The 23,817-nt window shown below is 35.8% G+C and overlaps 1 protein-coding gene across 1 annotated transcript in view; it reads right to left on the minus strand.

Moving 5' to 3' along the window:
- The window catches only part of MALRD1 (MAM and LDL receptor class A domain containing 1), a 246,786-nt gene that overhangs the window by 157,269 nt on the left and 65,700 nt on the right, over window positions 1-23,817 (minus strand). Inside the window, exons 18-20 of the mRNA XM_027658671.1 lie at window positions 16,400-16,487; window positions 12,395-12,571; window positions 9,937-10,114 (exon numbers count right to left, since the gene is read on the minus strand). Of these exons, the coding sequence (XP_027514472.1) occupies window positions 9,937-10,114; window positions 12,395-12,571; window positions 16,400-16,487 (443 nt within the window). The remainder of the gene's footprint in view (window positions 1-9,936; window positions 10,115-12,394; window positions 12,572-16,399; window positions 16,488-23,817) is intronic.

Consider the following 23,817-nt stretch of genomic DNA (forward strand, 5'->3'; position numbering starts at 1 on the left):
CAACACCACCCTGTCAACTAGACCATGGAAGTAAGTGCCACATCCAGTCTCTTCTTAAATACCTCCAGGGACAGTGACTCTGCCACCTCCCTGGGCAAACTATTCCAATGTCTGATCATTCTCTCTGTAAAGAATTTCTTTCTAATGTCTAACCTAAACCACCCCCGGCATAGCTTAAGACTATGCCCTCTTGTCCTACTACTGGTTGCCCGGGAGAAGAGACCAACTCCCACCTGGCTACAACCTGCATTCAGGGAGTTGTAGAGAGTGATGAGGTCTCCCCTGAGCCTCCTCTTCTCCAGACTAAACAGCCTCAAGTCCCTCAGCCGCTCCTTGTAGGGCCTGTGTTCCAGTCCCTTCACCAGCCTCACTACCCTTCTTTGGACACTCTCCAGCACCTCAATATCCTTCCTGAACTGAGGGCCCCAAAACTGGAAACAGCACTCAAGGTGCGGCCTAACTAATGCCGAGTGAAGGGGCGGAATCACTTCCCTGGTCCTGTTGGCCACACCGTTCCTAATACAAGCCAGGATGCCATTGGCCTTCTTGGCCACCTTGGCACACTGTTGGCTCATGTTCAGCTTCCTGTCGAAGAGACAAAAATTTCAGTTTCCTCAGAGTTATATGTGTCCCAATGATTAGCACACCATATTAAATTTTGAAATTCAGAAAGCAACAGCCTCCACATGCGTTTTCATTTTTCCTGAATATATATGTCCATAAACACTGTGCAGTATCTACAGAGCAAATCAGAGCCACATAGACATGTTGGACTTATTACACATTGGAAGTGTTATTCTTCAGCTCTCCAATACCATCTGCCCAAGATGTGCCGGGCTAGTGACCTGTTATTGGACCAGAGGGGTTTCTGTAAAAAAAAAAAAACCAAAATAGTGGTCAAGAAAACCCCACAGGGAAAAAGATGACATTCAAAAGTAGCACTGTCTTGACCAGAGAGGAAGGACTGTGTGATACTAGACATATCAGAAAAATGTGGGCCAACAAAGCTCAAGCTGATGGTTTGAATCAGACAAGTCAGTGGCTTCAGTTTACATTTGCCACATCCTCTGCATCCTTTATCAGGGTAGTGGTGGTGGGGGAGATCACTCTCTTCTCTATCTTCTTTCCCCCAAGAGCATAGATAACCAGCTGACAGAAGTTTTGCCAAAGTTAAGGTATTTGCAGGAGATTTTTAATTTCAGATTAGCTAGGATTTCCTAGTTAAAAAACACTTCCTCAAAAGATTTCTGAGTAAGTTTTTAGTTAAGAGGGAGTTAAATTCTTTTAATTCCTAAAAACCATATATATGAGAAAATGTTTATGTTTTTGTCACTTTTTTCCTTGTACTATGTCATCAGAATATAGTATTGGTATTTTAATGCCTTATATATTTGACACAAGATGGTTGTAAACTAAAATACTTTGACCTTTCCATCATGCTTAGGTTCATTTTATGTCGATTCCTATTAATTCTTGTTTATAGTGTCAGAAACCAAATGATATGAAAGTTCTGGTAAAAATTTAAGTAGGTATAAACAGAAAACTTTTCATATTTTCTAGAACTGGCTACAAAAGTTGCATTATAATTCTTCATAAGCATTCAAAATTCATTATAACACTATTCCAAAGGACACAGGCAGAGATACAAGGACAGCTTAATCTTTATGTATCCATATAGAGTCCAATGTAACTTCAATATGTTAAGTGTAAAATGGGAAAGCTGTGCTATAGCATTGTTTATTTGAAATGTGACTTTAAAGTGGGAAACTGCTAAGAGGTTGATACAAGCAATTTAGAAATATTACAGAAAGTGTTATAGAAATAAATAAATAAATAAATAAATAAATAAATAAATAGATAAATAAATAAAAGCCTTCTGTAAAAAGAAAAACAAACACTAACACTTCCTTCAACACTACATCTTCCTGTAGAAATCACAAAAAATGCTAAAAAAATTCAGAAGTGAAAAAGACCTTAATGTTCAACACTCATGCAAGAAGAAATGTATCACCTCCTTTATGTTTTTTCTAACAGCTACTCAATGCACTGCCCATTATGCCCATTGGTTTAATCAGAAGGCAGTATGTGATATAAGGAGAGGGGAGGCCATGATGGGCAGTTCCAAGGTTTTACTTAAGATGTGTAGTGACTGTGAATCTGAAAGAATGTGGCAAAGCGCATCTCTAGGAAACACGAGAAGATTTATAATGAGAAAGAAGGAGAATAAGAAAAAAATAACTTGTTTCTTTCATATCTATGGTTGTTAGATATTCGGTGTCTGCACCAGAAATAGTTTTTATTACTTATCCTTCTGTAGATAATACAGAATGGCCTGTTATAGGTCATAACATATGAACAAATCTTTCATAGACCCTGTCTTGCAGGGTTTGACACATAACATATTAATAGGCTCCAAAAAGGTCCTTCCCTGAATAAAAATTATTGTAAGTATATTATTTCAGAAAAAGAATCTATATTTTAAATTAAAATAGTTTAAAGCATGTGACTTTCAGTATTCTTAAAGAACAAGAGGAGCTCCAATAACTTAATTAATTCTACGCATCAGAGAAAGATTTTCTCTGCTGAGCACTTCCAACCACTTAACTCTTAATGGGTTTTAAGTAGTCAGTAACTAAAATCTGTATCTAACAACCAGAAGAAAAAAAAAAAAGGAAGGTTTTTCTTGAATTTAATTTAAGGATTTCTGTAAAGATTAAAACAAAAAATTTAAAAGGGAATTGAGAGCAAACAGTTATTAGGAATGCAGATTTTCACTTAGAGTAATATGTGATAAATTTAATTTCAGGCTTATTCCAAAAGGAGTAAGTTCTCTTACTAAGATTTGAAAGATATTTTTATCTAGTAAACTTGCATATCTATTAATATTCAATATTAATGCATAATAAACGCAGAAACAAGAAAGCAACATGATTGTCGTGCCATAAAAAAGTAGACATAACCTGAAACCATGTCATAGAGCTGTTTGCTATTGCAGAAGCCAACCTCTACCTGTGTTTACAGCTGTCTGTAGACTGCTGGATGCCTACAAACCTGGTTCTTCGCACAATGTTAGAGAAAAAATTTCTCTCTTGAGTGTCTAAACTTTGGTATAGAATAGAGGATCGATGGTTAATTCAAACTGAACAGAAAAAAAGGTGCTTAACACACCAAAACACTAGTCACATACTGAGACCTGTAATTGGACACTGACATTAAAAAGTTGCTCAAAAGAAAATCACTAGAAATGTGAGAAGGAATCTTTGTACTAAATCAAAATGTGGTATCTTTATTATCAGATTTTAAGAGTCAAAATTCCAAAAGAAAATCTCTATCTTTGACCATGCTATAGGTGTATCACATAAAATTTGATGCCTTGTTTCATACAATAAATACAAATTCAAACAAGAAAATGAGCTGGTGAAGTTTTACTCACACATAATGACTAAATTCTTCACAGTTTAATCTCTCTTCATTATGAGATTAATCCTAACATAAGAGGTAAAAAACTACTTTGGGTACATTCTCTTTCTCCATTCAAAATTAGGTTTGATGCAATTATGATTACTTGAAATGAACTAATTTTACATGATCCTGCAAATAATTTCTAGTTGTTAGCTTATTCATAAAAGTAATTCATATTATTTAAGTTGTACGCAAGAAAAAACAAACCAAACCAACCAAGCAACCAAAAACCAAAACCAATCAAGCAAAAAAACCCAAAAAACCACAAACCAAAGGAAAAACACACACAGTACTTTAGCTCCCCAAGTGGATGGTGCAAAATGTAAATTTACATTTTCAGCACTTTTCAAACTTCTTTTTACCTTAAAATGAATTATTATATTTTCTTCAGTTTCACTATAAACACACTATAGAGATTTCTCTTATAAAATTGTTGAATGTACAGTCTTTAGTGTCTAATTTTTAAGCAACATATTGCTTCAGGTGATACTAATATGTATTATCTGTATTACTGTGACAGTTTTAAGCAATTCCAAATTATTTTGCCATGCACATTCATCTGAACTTTGCCACTAACAGCATAAGAAAACACTAATAAATGGATGATGGCAAAGTCAAAAGATAGTATTAAGACAAATGATAAAACTTCAGACTGAAGGTGGCTCACTTCTTATAAGCACTGGTGGAGTCACCTTATATTTAAACGTGAATCCATCTGTAGATTCATCTGGCAGTATTATTCAGTTATGGTGAGAAGAATACAAATGGAGATGCAGACTTATTTGGAGAGCAGAGAGGAAAACTGGGGCACATCATGTAAATCCAGTGCTTTACAGGTATATCATAATCACAGCAGAAGAGAAATGAGTAAGGTGCAACCACACAAATCTTTATTTCGCACTTCAGGACAATTTTGTGTACAATGTTCAGTGCCACACTCCCATAATATGGCAGTGGTAGTTATCAGTGGGCTAAAGCAGGTATATGCACATCAGCTTTAATCACACCTGAACTGCTGCACTGACACACAGTTTATAATCAGAGGAAAGTGCACAATGCTAATGAAACACAAAGTCTGATGATGCACTTCAAATCACACTTTCCTTCTCAGTAACTGAGTAGATCAACATTTTGGAAGTAGCAACAACTGATTAAAACAACTTATCTGTTCCTCAGACAAAGTATGATCACTGCATACTCCTCTAAATACATTTGTGCCTTTTTGTATGGATCTTGCATTTGCAAATCTTGCAAATCTCTAATCCTCCAGGCTGTAGGTATGATTTTTAAAAATTCACAGATATGCCTTTGGAACTACAGAAATTTCTAGGTCCTTTAAGAGCAGAAGGTGTATCATTGGTTTGAGGCTACCTTAAAATAGCAGAACGCTAAAATAACAGAACCGCTGACACTGAAAAGGAAAACCTAAAAAACCTTAAACCGCAAACAAATAAACCTTTATAGCTGAACAGTAGAGCATGGATTATTATGTTATTACTGACCCTAATCCCCCTTTTTTCCCTTTGTTCTGTCAGCACCATTGTTCTCAGAAAATTTCTGAGTTAAAACTCTCTCAAGATTTACCAACGCACTTAAAAGCACTGCAGCATACCAACCACCACAGAAAGCAAATGGCACCGGAGATGAAAGATTCCATGTTTTGATCATAGCACAAATATCAGTGCTGTTAGTTGGATTTTCTGCATTGGAGATTTTATTCTGATTGCTCTGACTGACAGAGGACTGAGATTAATTCATGGTCTTTCCATGACTCATCTAACCTGCCACCTCTCATTAGCATTCTGTCATATCTCCATGAATTCTGTTGCAATTGAAGGCAATAGGAAACAAGAGGAATGAGTTTTCTTCTCAAATAACTCAGCTGAGGTGAAAAAGCCACCAAAATTTCTAATCACAATGGGTAATATTTTTAATTAGCTATTTTCTGCATTGCACTTTAGTATAAAATGGTCTGTTACTGTAGAAAGCTCCTCAGTAACTACATTTCTACTCAGAATAAAATGCTCAGTATCTATGGTCATGTTTCTTGCCTTATTGACACCCTGGATGTTTACTAGTGTGAACAGTAAAGTACATGTTTCACAAGTACTTAGAGAGTAAGCATATACTAACCTGCACCTTATTAAAAAAAATGACAGGGGAAAACCTGACTTTTGATTATCTTAATTCTTATTATCTGAAAAAAAAGGATTATAGAATAAATTTTCACATACTTTTTCTTGTAAATGACCTAGTGAGGACTTTCAGCAATCCTGTAGTTATTTTTAATAATAAAATATATATATTAAATATAAATATAACAACCCATTACATTGCTCTTCCTACGTAGATAGATAGTTTTAATTTCTGTTTTAAAAAAAATATTTGACTGAATCACTTTTATAAGAGAATATATGTTTTAAATATCTGCTGGGCTAACTGTAAGCATCTTCCCGTAACTTCTGTGTTACAAGTCAGTCTAGAGAAGACATTGTCTTCATATGACAGCGTATACACTTTCAAGACACACCTAGGATAATCCAAGTGAAGAAGTCATTTTCCAGCCTTTGAATGAGGTATTTGCCTGTAGCACACAGGTGTCTCAAATGCTTTATCTAAACATCACATGGACAAAGCTATCCCAACATGGGAAAAGTATTAGAAAAAGTTTGATTTTGGTTATAAAGCACTGCTGAAATCAAGGAGGTATCGGTAATGAAGAAGACAGTATGAAGGTAGTGGGAAGAAAAGGCAGCTTCAGAAAGGCTCTCCTTCAGCAGCCAAGGAAGCTGTGACCTGTGCTGAGAGTGCTGGGAGGACTGAAAGCTTGGGCTGTCTTTTTGGTAGCACAAGGAAGCTGCTGCAGTGACTGGAGGAGGGGTGGCCTTGGTTCCTCTCATCCATCCATTTGCAAATCTACAACTAGCCTTTGATTTTCAACTTTGCACCCTTCCATCTAGGCACTAGGAGGCTGTTGCAGCAATGAATCTCCCTTTCTTCTTGCTGGTTGTTTCATGCCTTTGCACCTCACAAATCATGAGAGTTCAGTTCTAAAGAAAATTATGTAACTGTTACGGAAAAGGAATTTTAAGGGGAATTATGCTGTACTGGAGAGGATCCTCATCCCTGAAACACCCTGTTACTCCTCTTCCTGCCTGGCCATTGAAGAATTTTCTCTCTGTCTTTTTTAACAAAGAGAAGATCTTACCTTTAGAGCCAATGTATCTGGCTATGAATGCTCCAAAGAGAGCTCTGTTCATATAAGACTGTCTCGACATTCCTTGCACATTTTCCAGGTCCCAGTTGATCAGGTCTCTGACCCCTTCACACAGGATATTCCTTAACTGCATTTAACTATTTTGGAGACTACCTAGTATTTATCATATACATTACAAATTCGTTTCAATATTAATTTCCATGCTCATTTTATTATCTCTTCTCTGTCAGGCTCGATGGTACAAAACAAGTGCAATTTTGTATATGCAATATAATTTTGGGGTTTTGGTTATATCAGCTAAGTGAAATGCACTATACAAAAAAAGCACCTTCAAGTACTTAAATTAAGCTTTCTCCCTTCAAAAGTTCCTTGAGTAGTGTTTTATTTTGAAGTTCTTAGACTCTCAAATTTAAAAATTTTTTGACTGCTTAAAAACTGCTGGGCTTTATATATTGCTTAAAACCTTTAATTTTACCTAATTTTTCCTGTCCTGAATTCGGGTAATGATGGTCTGAAAAGCACACACAAAAGCAAGACAGATTTGTTATTACAAATATGGTTCTCAGGGGAGCTATTCACACAGCAATAATTATCATATGAGCTTAGAAATTTATTTCTGCATCATTATTTGTTTTGACTTCTTAGATTTGATGACAGATTTTGGATATGAGTTATATCAATTAAGTAATTATAAAGTTTTCAATTACCAGTTGTACCCAAATATCATTAATAATATCAAAGAATTTCCTGCATCACCAACCAGTTTCTCTAAAAAGTAAATAAATTAATAGAGTAATCCGCTTGCTGATGTCCGTTCTATACACTCATTTAAGGCTACACAAACTGATACTTTCATTGTTATAGGTTTTAGAAAGCTAACTGCCAAAGAGAATTTCGTTTGCTAAGTATAAGATCATGCCAGAACAGCTCTGCATTCATGCAGAGGTCTTTTCAGTGCACAATGTCAATGTCACCCAGTTCTCTACAAAACAAGCAACATCCTTTTTGTAGCCTGAGCTGAGGACTGTCAGGCTGCCATAGCATACTCCCATAATGGCTTCTATTCCTCCAGCCTTGAGTTTCTATATGCAAATACAAGCTCCTTTATTCCTGAAGTAATTACTTTCACTTAATTAATGTAATTACAGCTTCAAAGACTCATATCTCCACCTCACAATTCATCAGCCTACACGGGGCTAGCCCAAGTACTTATTCTAGGGAAGCAGATGTTTTCACTCTCCAACCATTCATGGGTATTTCTGCTAAAAGTACTCATTGTAAGTTGCACTGTCACCTACCCTTGCATCAGGATGAATTCAGACAATTCTATACATAATCCCACATGTTTTATTTTAATTTACAGTAATACATCTTCTCTCACCTAACTCCATGGAAATTTGGGGATGAGAAAATAAAACCAAACATTGCAGGGTTTTAATTCAACAAAACTGCTGCTGTCCATCACTTACAGTAATTTGGAAGCATCATGCATCTGTACTCTTCTTTAGGCCAAAAACAGGAAGAGGGAAACAGTAGAACCAAATTGCATCTCACATGAAACATCACAGCAGCAATACATTTCAGAGTTGCCTGAAAACTGCAATTTCTATGGTTCATTTACTTTCTCTTTTTATGAGTCCTTTTCCATATACTGTTAGTTGCATTAAATTCTGAAAATATGTTGTAAAACAGTAGTACAATTTCACGTATCACCGTGCCAACGCAAATGTGCAGTGGAAAGGTTGTGAAAGGATTTACTAAGTATACATACACTGCTGGTATTGGCAAATATATAACAATTAAATAGCTGTCAATGAAATATTTGACAGTTAATTTATTGTAAATAGCTGCTGTTTTTACATAATACACTTATTTTCCATATATAATGTAGAGACCTAGAAATAATTAGGTACCATCGCAATTCTTCTTTGCTGTTGTTGAATGATTTTTTTGTGGGTTTGGTATATTAAAGACCATTTTTGCACTCTGTGGGCTATTACATAAAGTAAACACACATCACTAGAACCAGTCAAGTATTTTTCTGTTTATAATAATTATATAATAATATAATAAACCAAAGAAACCCCAAAAAAACTAAACAGGTAAACCCAAATGTCCATGCAGAAAAACTAATTTTTGTTCTTTGAGATAAATCAAAGGAATATCTTTAGGGGAGCTAGTAATTGTCTTAAACAATTCACCTTTAATGAAATATTAATTTAGAAATATTCACTAAGAGAACATAGACATTTTACATTTTAATATGAAGTTATATAATGTATCAGAAAAATGATAATATAAAAATACATGGTAAATAAAATATCAACTAAACCGAGATGCATTAGTTAAATATTAAATGACTGCAGAATTCACAAGACCTGTTAAGGTAACTTTTTCTGCCCACCCTTAGGTAAAACTACTGGGATGATAACTATATCTAACAATAACAATAATAAAATTGTTAGCAATACAGTAACTAACAATAACGAACAACAGCTAGTAAGGTAAAAATGTGAGCATAAGTTGTCTGTATGACTGAAGACTGTCTGAGAAAGTATTGACCCAAAACTGATCCGGATGATGACCACCATCAACTACTCTAAACAGGACCAAATTAATTACAAGGAGCTTTTACAGGAGAAGTCAGTTTGAAAAGAAATATAAGAGTAGGATGAAAATTTGTAATAGAGGAGATTTATAATGGAGTCGAAAGAGCAGCAGCCAAACCCTGGTTATGACATGCCAGAAATCATCTTGCTGATGCCACAACCACTGCACAGACCAGACAGCAGCACCCCCACTGCATGCTACCAATAACCAGCAGCCAGCTGGTGGGCTGACGATTTGGGGTGCTACAAGGAGGGTTGATTTCTCTTGGTGTGTTTAACAGATTGTAGGCAGTGGTATGTGTACACATAAAGCTGGAGCTGCATGTCTTCCAAACTTGCTTTCCCATAAGGGGCAACACGTATTTCTCTGGATGGGGAGGTACTGAAACTTTTGGGAATTACTCATAGAAGGGTGTTTAGGAATGTGTACCTGTTTATTAATGTTTTGTATTTTGATTCATCTGTTGGATTGATGCTGTTGATCCTGCATATCTACTTCACTGATTGTCAGCTAATTACATGTCATTAATAAATCAGTACACTGCTTCAATATTGTGAACAGAGAGTTTTACCCTCTGACAATCCATTTGTGGTGGCTAAGCTCACATATTCTAAGACAAATTCACATATTTGAAAAATTGTACTCACGTAGTATGATCAGTTAATGGGCTGTGTTGCTCTTGCTCAGGGTAGAGATTTGCCCCTCTTCCAAGTTTCCACTTGAATATGTTTGTGGTATGTATGGAATAACTTCCTGACATCTGTTCAGAGGCTGGTTGATGCCATCCACAGAGGTTTTTATCTTCAAAGTCACAGACTTCCATAACTTTAGAGATGAACAGTTATTACTTCATGTTTATATAAAGATTGAAAACCATTAGGTGATGGTACAATAGAGTAAGCAACATGGAAACACAAAGGATTCAGTTTATAGTAACCATGAATACTTGCACAGTACTAATATGCATAGTTTTTTCTCTTAGATAAAACATCAATTTTCTATGTTTTCTATTAGGCAGATTCTAATTTTGGCAATATACCAATTCATTTGCACTTCAATATCTACCTTCATATGTGTTCTGAACAGCTTTCAGGTCATTTTAAAAATCTGTCCTATGATATACGTAGAAAGGTGTGTAAAATTCATCAGCTGCAAATCTGTGAGCTGCTGTGGGGCTCTTTCTTCAGTCCTGTAGACTGGTGACATTAGCAAATCATTGCACATTGTGTACAAAGTCCATGACCAAAACTCTAAAAAAAACCCGAGTATTTCAGGCAGCTATTTGGCACTAGTGTCAAATACTGAATTGTTATCTTATTAAATAAATATTCAGTTGCCCATCACTGAAGCTGTGATTCCGGAATAACTGGGTAAGAAAAGTAAGCTCAGTACTGACCTTCCTTAGGGGAAAGAAACCCACATATTTTCCATTTCCTCTGTGAGTACTAATTCTCCAGTACATCTTCTTGAGTATTTTACAGAAACTTTGTCTACATGATCCAAATTGAGTCTAGCCACTCTCTAGAACTTTGGAACAAATTATTATACTGAAGTCTAAGTGAGTACTGTGAGAATTATGCAAGGGAAATGAGAGTTTATTTTAACACATGAAGCTTAAATGTTTCATCAAGAAATTACAGTTTGTTAGGAGAATGTGCCTGATGTTTCTTTCCTTGGAGGGTAAAAATGGTAGAGTAAGGAGAGAGGAAGTTTTGATTTAAAGCTTGTAAATCCTCAGTAAGGAAGCAAACTGAAGCCATTGTGATCTCAAGAGTTGCCCATATAAAGATTTGAGATGTTTCCTGAGAATGAAGAGTGGTATAGCATAAAGAGTTTATTCCCCTTTTTGAGGTGCTTTGTAAACATTATGTTTCAAGTGCCTCTGACAAAGATAACACCTTTCTGAGAATATTTTTGTTTCAGTCAGGACATACTTAACTCCTATTCCAGTACTGTCGTTTGAAGGATAAATTACCATCTTAATGATGGGAGACATCACACAAAGGAAATATGTAAAGGTGTATTCTACACAGTATTTATCTTGCTCAGGTGGAAGGAATGTTTTGTAAGATAATGCAAATTTCAGAGGGGAAAAATAAAAGTTCTATTCAGAGGGCTCTGCTTTATTTTTCAGGGCAAGATTTCAGTGGTTGGTGTGTTTTCACACTACAGGAAACTACCCAGTGACATTTATATATCAGATTCATTTTTCCAGTTATTCCCACGTAAGAAATAGACATAGTGAATCTAGTGTTACTTCTCCTCTCTGAGCCCTCAGCCCTGAGACAGGTAATTGAGTTCCCTACACAAAGTGTAATGAATTCAGAGTTTTGATCTTCAGTGAACATAGTTTTGCTTGCAGAGGCTGAGGAGGTCACTCTCCGATGTTTGTCCCCCTCATTAATGGGCTTCCATAAAGCAGTACTTTCAAGTACTGTGCTTTGAGGCAAAAGAAAGTCATTAACAGCTTCTTGTAAAATGCTATAGTGTGAATTGCTGCAACTCAGAAGCAATCAACAACTGCCTTAGACCTTTATGGACAACATATGGGGACCTTGTCCACTGTCTCACTTCCAATGTTCCCATCTGACTACCAGAGCTTTACAGGCTGTAACTCACTTCTTAGTGGAATAGGCTGAATTTCACAATCATTGCTGCTGCTGCAACTACTTTGTATGAAAAAAAAAATACCCTAACAAGAAAAAAACCCCATATTTATTAAAGTAGGTAAGAAGTGGATCCCATTCTCCCAGATGTCCATCTGAAACATGAGACAGTAAACTTATTCTCTCTTCCAGTCTGGACCAGTGAACATTTTAAGAAACAATGCTGACTTAAAATTGTCATGTACCCATCGTTAGGGAACTGAGGATTCCTTCCCCTGTCGCATTTCATTAGTAACTTGAAATGTCAAGTCTGAATCGCAAGGCAGAAAGTGCATAACATTGCAGATCCCCATGTTAGGAGTAAAATGCAATTATTTTTTTCTGGGGAAAATCATGTTAAAAATACCAAATTCCAAAGGTAAACAAATAGCAGCTAAAGCAATGTGTTTATCAGCCAGAAACTAGTAAGATAACAAAGTATAAGGTTTCATACACTTACCACAATCTGATTCATCAGACTGATCAGAGCAGTTAGGTCTGAAATCACACTTCTGCGTCATGTGGATGCAGCGACCAGAGGCTCTACAGACAAACTCCTTCTCTGTGCAGTTGTTCATGGGGAGTGTGGCAGGAACTGAAGTTCCTGAAGTAGTTGTAGAGACAGTGGGCAAGTTTCCTTTGAAAAACAAAGCAATAGAATGTTGAGTGCCCGGATCAAGGCGTTCTAGCTTCATAATGATTTCTCCCCTTGCCCCTCCTACCCTTTGTCAAGGGTATAGATTTATTGGAAACATGCCTGGACAGTCGAGTTGAATGTTGCTCAGCAGGAGCTAAATTGAACATTTCCTCAGTGGAAAGCACTAGTTTTGTCATACCAGCCAACCACAATCCATACAGTTTTCGATACTTGCAGGAATTTATTTACACCTCTTGCCTGTCTTTCAAATTTGGATTAACTGAGTGAGTCATTTCAAAAAATTGATGCCACTGAGACTGAAAAACAATCACAGAAACTTATTTTCCCTGTGAACCAAGGCTAACAGATTATTCTGATGATAATGGTTTTTTTTTTAACATGTCGATTACTGCAAGTGACTGTGGAAATTACTATGTAACCTTCTTACCTTGTAAATTCATCACTGAAAAAAAATTCTTTTCTCATTAAAGAAATTATTCTGAGGTCATCACCTTGTTCCACCACCTCCTTTATGCTTCGTTCAAACTCATTACCACTTCTTTCAAATCAATTGTCTTTTCCTCTTATACTTTACTATGCACCTTTCTTCAGGCTTACTCTCATTGCTTGAAAACCTTTGCTATTATTGTCCATAAAAAGAATTTTCATTTATAAAACTCCTTTTTAAAATTTAATCCTTAATGAAATTATAAGCTGTAGTGCACAATGCACCTGAGCAATACACCTGAGTTAATTAAAAAGTACATGTGATGACTTTTTATATTAAATGTGTCTGGGACAGCAAGGATGGTTTTGCTCTTTTTTTTTCTTGAAGCCTGGAGCACTAAGAATGACAATAAATTACACACAAACAGGAGCCATCTCTATTTCAGAAGGTAGAAAGCAAATCTAAGATAAATAAATTACACTCCAATCAAATGAATGGTACTTCCATAATATCTTAAGATTCAAACAAAAGACTTGAGGGAAGAATCCTTTTGAAGGAAGAATTGTATGAATTAATATATTTATCTACAGCTCATAATAATAGCAAAGACCTTATTGGTTAAAAATTTTTAAATATAAATGCCACATTCAAGTCTCCTAATCCACTGGAATGGGAGAAGAAATTTGGAGTATTGTAACCTTTACTACACCTGAGAAGAAAGGAAGATCTGACACTTTCTCTATTATGAAACAATTAATTTTCTGTGGTTTATGAAATACCATTTTCCAGAACAAGCATCATAACCTTTGGTTAGAGCATTCAAATAATGTATTGAAGCGGTACACTCAAAATTCAACATCTTTTATATTAATTATGAGGGACTTTACCACCAAGCTATCAAACCCATCTCTTCCTAATCAGTTTTTGGTTACTTAAAGTGGAACAAGAGTAATTGGGCAGCTAGTAATTAATTCTAGGTTGCAGGGATATGGAAATCCTGCTTTTTCAACCTGATCCAACTTCTGTTAATTACGGTGGAATATACCATATTTATTGTCTATTTTTTTAGGCTTTTCCCACAGTCTCTTTGACTGTTTTTTGGTTGTTGGGATATTTTTATGGCATGGAGGAAATAAAATAAAGGTAGGACCCTGGAGTGCCTCAAAAATTGCTTTAAAACTAAAAACATTTTAAAAATATACAGAACACATAACCTGATTCCTGTCCACCATTATACTTGAGTATTTTTGTTTTATCTTTCCATACAAAATGACCTTTTTTTTCCTTATTTATGAACTTTGAAACTCTGACCCTCTATACTTTTCAAATTTCTCGTTTGATTTATTCTCTCTCACAGTATCCTTCTGGACAAAATGTCCAGCAAACAGCTGGATAAACACATCATGGGCTGGGTAAGCAATTGGCTCATGGGTCAAGCACAGAGGGTAATAGTGAATGGTGTAACATCACACTGGAGACCTGCCACTAGTGAGGTTCTGCAGGGCTCCATCTTGGGCCCTGTGCTCTTCAACATCTCTATAAATGACTTGGATGTAGGACTGGAAGGGATACTAAGCAAGTTTGTAGATGACACAAAACTCAGAGTAGCTTTTGACTCCTTTAAAGGCAGGGAGGCCCTGCTGAGAGACCTTGATAAATTAGAGGACTGGGCAATCACCAACCATAGGAAGTTCAACAAGGGAAAGTGCCGGATTCTGCCCCTGGGATGGGGCAAGCCTGGATGTTCAGATAGACTGGGGAATGAGATACTGGAAAGCAGTGCTGTGAAAAGGGACCTGGAGGGTCCTGTCTGATGGCAATTTGAACGTGAGTCGGCAGTGGCCTGGCAGCTAGGAGGGCCAACCGTGTCATGGTGGCATCAGGCAAAGCATCACCAGTTGGTTGAGGGAGTAATTGTCCTGTTCTATTCTGCACTGGTGCAGCCTCACCTTGAGCACTGTGTGCAGTTTTGGGCACTGCATTATAAATAAGATGTTAGGTTACTGGAAAGTGTACAAAGGAGGGCAATGAACATGGTGAAAGGCCTTGAGGGGAAGCCATATGAGGAGTGGCTGGGGGCACTTGGTCTGTTCAGCCTGGAGAACAGGAGACTTCATTGCAATCTACAACTTTTTCATGAGGGGAAGAGGAGGGTCGGACACTGCTCTCTTCTCTGTGGTGACAAGTGACAGGACCTGAGGGAATGGCTTGAGGTTGTGTCAGGGGAGGTTTAGGTTGGATATTAAAAAAAAATTCTTCACCTCTAGGCTGGTTGGGCACTGTAACAGGCTCCCCAGGGAAGTGGTCACAGCACCAAGCCTGACAGAGTTCAAGAAGCATTTGGGCAACGCTCTCAGGCACATGGTGTGACTCTTGGGGATGGCCCTGTGCAGGGTTAAGGACTGGACTTTGATGATCCCTGTGTGTTCCTTCCAATTTGGCATATTCTGTGAAAATTTTCTTTCATAACTCATTTGAAAATATTTAAGGATTTTTTGACTTGTCCATTCAAGATATTCTTCCTGAGATATAAGGCATTGTACATTAACTGAGTATTTAAAAAAACCCACTTTATATTCAAAATGTTATAATAAATACTGTGCACTGTATAAATTTGCTAAAAAGTGAGATAATTATCTACAAAAGAAGTGCCATACACACTTCATATTCCTAGTATACATAGTTATATCGACAAGAAATTTTTGGAGTAGCAAAAATGCATCTGCACTAGGGTTTCTTGGGGTTAGTGCTAGGATGCTAATATTTAGACACTAGTACTGTCATGACTTTACATCAACTGCCACACCACATATAACCCTGTAATGCCTGTTGCAGCTAACAGCAGTCCTCTTAATCCTTCTGTGATGAAGGATTTATGTCTGGTGTCTTGAAGTACATGTATTTTGCAATATAATATTTTACAATTCTGTAGACATGTACTACCCTTAGTAACAAGGATTTCTGAGAACAGGTTGCTTTATCATCTGAACTATTTGTGTACTGTCATGTGAGAGCAATTGGCACAGTGAATACATGAAGAATTATTGAGGGGAGGTGGAAGGTTGCATCCAAGTGAATAGGCTGAATGAAAGTTTAGGTTTTTTACACACAGTTAAATTTCTTTTTCCTTCTAGGAATCAAGATCTCACAGAGTTTGGAAGCTGCACATTTCTCGCTGAGGATCTGCTTTGGGCCTCACTAGCACAGCAGAAACTATTTTGTGCTGATGCCTGGATATGAGGGAAGCAGGGAAACAAGTCTGAATTTCCTTGTCAGGCATGAGTAACGGTTTGATCTGGGTTTGCTTTTCTAGTAGCAATATTTAGAAATAACACCAATGAATCAGCTCACAGCTAGGAGCTGTACAGTTCAACTCTTACCATTGTAAAGAGTACAGCCTAGAAAAGACATGTCATCAAGTCCAATGTCTCCAGTGAAACCATCGCCTACAGTACCTTCCACCAAGATCTAGGGGAACAAGAATTACAAAAACATTTTTCAGTATATAGTAGACTTCCACTACTCATTAAATATTTAACATGAATTGATACAGGAGTCATTTGCCATGTTTTACACTTAAAATGAAATTAAATTTATTCTAGGGGAAAAAATTCTATTTAGAGACACTTTACGAAAGAGACTAATTATTATCAGCTTTCAGTGGTGGTTACATTAATCACAGCGAACTGTAACAGAAGGATTGGCTTCACAACGGTGTAAATTCACTGAAACATCATTGTGATATAAAATGATGGCAAGACATTATCATAAGTGGCATATTATGATTAGCTCCTTTGGTACTTATTGCAGTAACATTAATCATGCCTAAATATAGTAACATTTATTTGAATAAATTATAGACTCTTACACAAATACCAGTGTGATGAAAACAATTAAGCAGATTAGAGAAGAGCTACGGAACCTTTTAAAGATAAATTTTCTTTTATTTCATAAGAGTTGTCAATGCTCTATTTGTTCACTTTCTTGTTATTGTCTACTGCCAAGGAATGAAAGAGGTTAGTGTTTGTGAAATATTCTTTGGAACACTAAATAAGCCTCTTTTCTTCTGACTGTTGCTGAATGGTAAATATCCAAGCAGGTGATTATGGAAAGATTACTAAGAATTGTCTTAGTTTAACTAATAGTTTAATCTCTATTCATAAAAATAAAAAAGCCTTCTCGAACCATGCAATTTGAAAAAAAGATAAATGGATGTTTTTGCCGATCCAATGGAGTTCAAATGTTAAAGTTATTTCCTTGCTGCTTTTTAAAATACTTCTGTCACATACTATATACATACATTCAAGCTTCCAGCTTATTCTGAAATGCTGTGTAAAATTTCTAATGTATTTTTTACAGTTTGTTCCTCAGTTCAACAGAAAATTCCTGCCCAGGAATAAAGACAAATAGCCGCAAAAATATGGCAGTCCTGCTCCACAATACTGTCAGTTCTAACTTTTTTTTGTAATTTACTTATTTGCAATTTTTCTGCTATTCTGAAATTGCATGTGAATTGTAGATTTATTACTGATACTGACATCACCAGAGTAAATAAAAATGATTACATATCATTTATACTTGATGTCCATTAGATAAAAAAAATGAGTATGCTAAAAGAAGACAGGTATATGTCCCCTACTGTGGATACGCTTAAGATGGGTTATTTTAACATGAAATATATCTAATGTGAATGACAACAGTAAATGACACAATTGCCTCTTATTTCTCTCATCTCAGTATAGAATTCTTATTTTTACCTCAGAATACTCATAATATTCTTTACAATATTATCTCAGTCTTTGTTTCCTGTTTAGATTAAAGTGTGGGCAATGTTACAGTACGGGTACCAATAGCAATAAAATGATTAGAAACAGGACAAACCAAGACATCTGTTATTTGGAAATGCCATGCAAGAAAATTTATTATTCCAAAATTACTCCTTCCAGTGTAATTTTGACTGGCAAACACACAGCAGTTTATATATAACTTTGAATTTGTTTTCAAAGCATGAAATATTAACTACTAGTAATCGATTACTCATTAATTAAATTCAGACAAAGAGAAAGAGGCTTTGTTTACTCACACAATTATTACTAAGACAAACCCGGGTGCCCTCCAAACTACACTAATTTTCTTCCCTTGAGAAAGTTGCACTCATGGTACTTAGGCAGGAATGTGTTATAAAGAGATTAAAATTACCCAAAGCTAGAAGTGGCAGGACACAGTTCTGTAGGGGTAATTGAATTCAGAATACCTATGTACTGTTAAGATTGCATTGTTCAAAATCTCCCCACCCAATAAATAAATTAAAAATAATTTTTTAATTTATTTATGTAGCTGGGGAGTCTGATACTTTGGCATATAGCATGAACTCATTAGTAACACAGGAAATGTAACAGAGATGTAGGTAGAGACTTGAAAATAAGACCAATTTATGAGTTAATGCCTCAATATAGAATATAGTCTCTCTGCACCTGTGGTTAAACATTGACCACTTAAATTAATTTGCCAGCTGTAATTCTGAAAATTTCATAAGCTATTATTAAACAATCTCCAGGGAATTCATCCACCATGAAGCTCATTTCACATCTCATTTATTATTTGAATAAGAATAAATAGTTCCCAATTTCTCATTTTCAGAACCCTAGAGATCCAGTCTCAATGAAAACTGTAAAGGTATCAAAAGGTATTCTACATTAAAAAAAGAGGGGAAAAAACCTCCACGAAAAGCAAACTGTATTAGAATGAGAGTCCATATATATAAAAGGAATGACCCCTTACGATTTTGAACAAAATAGGCTTTGAAGAGTGAAGTAACACTTCCACAAGCGTTCACAAAGAAATTACAATGGGTAATATTGTTCTGTATAAATGTCCAATTTTTACAGCAGTGCTAATTTCTGTCACTAGGCAGTTCCCACTGAAGGTTAGCAAAATAAAATCTTAATTTCCATACAAGCATAGTTTAAGCTAAAATTGAATTAATTTCAAAATCTTTGAGGTATTAAAATGTCTAAAGATTCCTGAATGACTAGGAAATGGTGATATTAGTTCTAATGTATTTAAGCAGTGATTTAGTCGAACAATATCTTGGGATTGTCACATGAAGTGTCAACAGTGTTACTTAATGATTTTATTAGTTGCTTGAGCATGGTAATTTGGATTAAGTTTGCTATGATTATTTCTAGCAAGAAGTTGTGTGATTTGGTTTGAAGAAGAAATAACAACCAGACAAGTGGATAATAGCACAAATAACTGACAAAGCACTTTACCTTCAAAAACTTTTGTTGTAACTCACTGAAAGCAAATGCAAGATTGAAAATAATATACATTTCACTCCATATCTCTGAAGTAAACTACTCTTAGATGTTAATGCTAGGTATAAATAAAGAAAAATTTCCAATAAATTTTCATCAAGAAATGTAACAAATCCATTATGAGATGATAGAACTTCTGTAATTACAAAGGACAAGCCGTAGAATCAAGCCTCAAAACTCCTTTTTATTAAGATTCAATGATCATGTCACAATAAGTCTTTAGTGTAGGAAGATTCTTTTTCAAGAACATGTGAACATATTCTTATTCCTATAATAATATAAGTACATAAAAGAGGGAAACTATTTACCAAGTAAAGATGATTTTTTTCAGAAAAATTATGATTAAAAAAAAAATGGAGACATTTAGATTTAATTTTGACTTTTTGATCACTTATTAGTTCATGTCAAATAAGACTTGTTGATTTCTTTGATAAGTGAGTAAGAACACAGCAATGTATTCCTCCCTACCTTTTTTTTCCTCTGCTTTCTCAGCTGCAAAGTAGTAGGCACTGTGGGACCTGAGACTATTTCCTAAATCTCTCATCTAGATATCCAGTAGTTGCATCCTGGCTTTGTGGCATCGAACTTTTCCCCCGTACCTTCTGCAACATGGTTTCTCTTTGGAAAAAACCCCTGTGTGAACGCGCAGAAGTGTTGTCACAGCATGTTCCAGCTTTCCCCCTTATGAGGGGAATGACTAGGCAGTTAGAGCTGTTATTCTTTGTATGGAACCCTTCTGCCACCAAAAGCAAGAAGAAGTGGACACAGGCCGTCATCTTTTGGAGAGATTATCAACATTGGGTCACCACGACATTTTAACGATACACATAGAAAAGCTCAAGATCCCACTGCCTTTCTTCAAAGCCCATCAGCCCCTTTCTTTTGTAACAACCAAAAATGCTTTAGAAATTAATGTCTCAAGACTTCAAAAGTAAAAAAAGTCCTTTCACAAAGTTGCCCAAATGAATTGTTACCGATGTTCTTAAGGTTGAACACATCAAATATGAAAAATCTTGTGTCAAATATTTGATGTTTCACAGTGTTTGGTTTTATAAGATACTGAAAAACACTAGTTCTAGTTCAGTAAAGCACTTCATCACACTTCACTATAAGTTTGTGAACTCTCATGTTGATTTATGATGTTTTTCAAAGCATTTCTCTAAAGTGCAGAGATGAATCACAATTCTGTCCTGTTTTAGACTCTTCGGTGATGTTGGTGGGACTGCTGACAAGCATAATATTAATAACTGTTTACATATTCTTGGAGTCTTTGCTGTATTAAGGCCACAAAATTTCATTCAAGAGAAAAGATCCTGTTTTCATTCTGTCATATTAGCACTGGAAGAATTATTGCAGAAGTATTATATTGTCAGTGCCTAAAAATTTCTGAGATTCTAGGTTTTTTATAAACATGTTTAGCCTACCCACTTTGGAAACATCTATATAGCAATTATAATTCTAAAGCTATATTTAATACAATTTAAGGTCATGGTTAATTTTTTCTTAATCTACAATAATATACAGAAGTCTTCTTTCTTTTCTCCCAAACACCTTTTCCCCCAGACTTTGTAAGTAAGTAAGTAAATGAGTAAATAAAGAAATAACACGATTCTGGCTGAGTTACTATATCAAATTTCTGGGTCTTATGGTCCTGAAATGTCTGTTTTACACTGACCAGCATGACTTGCTATGATCTGAATACTTCTGTCCCTCCCTTTTGTATATTGGAGCATGTCAAGATATCAAGGGCTGCATAAGAACATTTCCACATCTCTGTGCTGAAATAGAGAAACCTGAATAAGGTTGAATGGACAAACATGTATCTGAGCTATGCAGTGTTACTGCTAAGGCAATTCTTCCATGCTGAGCTAAGGCATGTCCTAAGAGCAGACACACATTGCTTTCTTTTCAGTGCTTATGAAAACATCTGTGGCAGCAACACAGTGAATTATCTGTTTAGCAGCAAATGCTAGTGAGTAAGGGGATCACTACTAAATCTTTTGCCTAAAGAGGACCTTTCTTGATCCAAAGGATTTTTCCTGACTAAGTTACATGGAATTACTGTTCCTACATCCACACACATGGCCTTAACCTCCCAAATTAAGAAAACAATAACACAGGGATATCACTGGGACATGTGACTTGACATGAAACCCTGTCTTCATTAAAGATAATGAGAGTTTTACTATATACTTCAGTGGAGTAGAATTTCTAAATTGTTTCTAAATTCTGCTCTAAGTGTACTTAATAAACAGAAAGATTATAAAAAAAATATTTAAAAAGGACTCTGCTGGATATAAAGCATAGAACTATGGAAGGAAATTTAATTAAAAGTTAAATGAAGTACAGTTTTCCTGTGATCTTCCTGTTACCTTTTCAAAGATGTCTTCTAGATCCAGTAAAAGAATGAGTAAAAAGTCACTAAGATTTTCCTTCTCCTTGCAAAGTTATCCAAGTCTCATTTTCCTGTTCAGCAATAAATAACATAGTAACAGCAGTAGGCAATTTGAAACACTACTCTTAATTTTCAGGAAAGCAAAACTCCTACCTTACATGATTTCCCTCAAATTTAAATGGCTCAACACAGTTTGGGTTGTGGGTTCTGAAAGGTGTTGAAAGCCTCTCATTACTTCAGGTTTTCTATATTAAAAATGTGGGCAGTACTTGACAGTTCAGTGGTGTATAGAAAGGTTATTTTTACCTTGTGTGATTTCCTTTGAGCAGCCTGCATGTAAATAGGAAAAAAGGTAAACACTAACCCCTGCCCCCTTTATCTTCTCCCCTCTGAAGAAAAAAAAAGCAAGGAAATGACAGATGTAAAATTAAGAATATAATTTTGACTGGGAAAGGCATTATTAAAGATAGATTAGAAATTCTTATTCTCAGTCCCCTTTGTACACACATTGTGACTTGATGATGTCATGGTAAGTCTTCCATGGCATCAATAAAACAATAGAAGAATAAATTATTTCTATTATTAGAGTGCTTTATAGTTTCATAATATTAAGTATTGTGATAGCACTGAATGAAAGGGCAGTATCTTTCCCAAAGAACTGAACTAAACTCCTGAAATATTCTCTGAGGTTTGTAAAATATGTATTTCTGACTTCCCATGTGATTTCCTTATTTCCACAGTTTTCTGTGCTCTGAAATCCACTTGTCAAAAATGGCAATACTGATGTTTAGGAATGACTTCTTAAAAAACTCACACTACTTTTTACCTTTCAAATATACTGCATTGCACCACAGATATTTTGGAGATGCAAACTCTCAATATTTCATTTCATACTGCAGGTATTGAATAGCCTTCACTATCAAAACAAAATTCACTACCAACCACAAAGTCTTATGGTTGTTTTTCATTCTTTCCCTCAAGTGCCCTAGTTTCCTCATTGTCCACTCTACATATACTGTTTCTCACATATATTGTGCACTGTTTAAGAAACCTGAGAATGAATTGTCCAAACTAGAGCCTACACAACAGATCAGAGAAAAAAAAGAACTGTTAGAAAAGGAGTTACTAAGATGCAGTAAATATGGCTGGACATCCATGTATTTGAAGTAGTATTGGAGGACTAAGAGGCAACAGAAGCAAACTGTAACATTTAAAGGACAGAAAAAAAAAAAGAAAAAAAAGAATTTCTAAATACTAATCTCAGCAGATTATTAGGGAAAGTACAAAGAAGCAGAGCAGGCAAAGGAAGATAAAGAATGATAAATTGAAAATTGAAACTGAAGCTATGGCTTGAGTGGAAAATCCATGATGACTAAATCTTTGTGTGGAAATTTCTACCAGGGAAAGGATCAAAAGCAATAACAGAAAAATTATCACAAGTGGGTATTAGAGGTGTATTAAACATCTTAGAGAAGTCCTTGATAAATTCAGAGTTGCTTCAACATCAGATTTTAATGAAAAATGCATATCTGACCAACTAAACATTAACAAACTCCTACTGGTATGTCTACACACACTGAAAATGAGCCCCTGAAGAAGGAAGCAAAAAGACAATCAAATCAAGGCAGAAAGCTAACAACACTTGACAGTAGTAAACCTGGTTCAACAAGGGCAAAAGTGATTGCAGAAAATCTGAAATCACACTTAGAATATCAAAGAGTGAGCCTCCCAATGCACAGAGAGCTCTCTGCAGCACAATGCCTCACAGCATGAGGACAGATGCACCAGTGGCTGGGTCAGCTGTCCAGGTGTGTGTCTCCCCGCAGACTGCTGCCACTTCCACAGTGACAACAAGCCCAGCATGTAGTGGTACCACCCAGACTCTATACCCAGCAGTGCATCACAGGTGGGAGGTTATAGTCTCCTTATTGTGCTACTAGCCCTTAACAGACTTTTCTTTCCATAATTTGCCAAGATACTTATTGATTCCAAATCACCCAAAACATCCCTCACCAATGAATTGTACAACAGACCATCCTAAAATACTACTTCCTTTTGTTTTGACTGTTTTACTTTATGATTTCAC

This window comes from Corapipo altera, unplaced genomic scaffold, assembly GCF_003945725.1.
Source record: "Corapipo altera isolate COAL_440 unplaced genomic scaffold, ASM394572v1 63, whole genome shotgun sequence".
NCBI lineage: Eukaryota > Metazoa > Chordata > Aves > Passeriformes > Pipridae > Corapipo > Corapipo altera.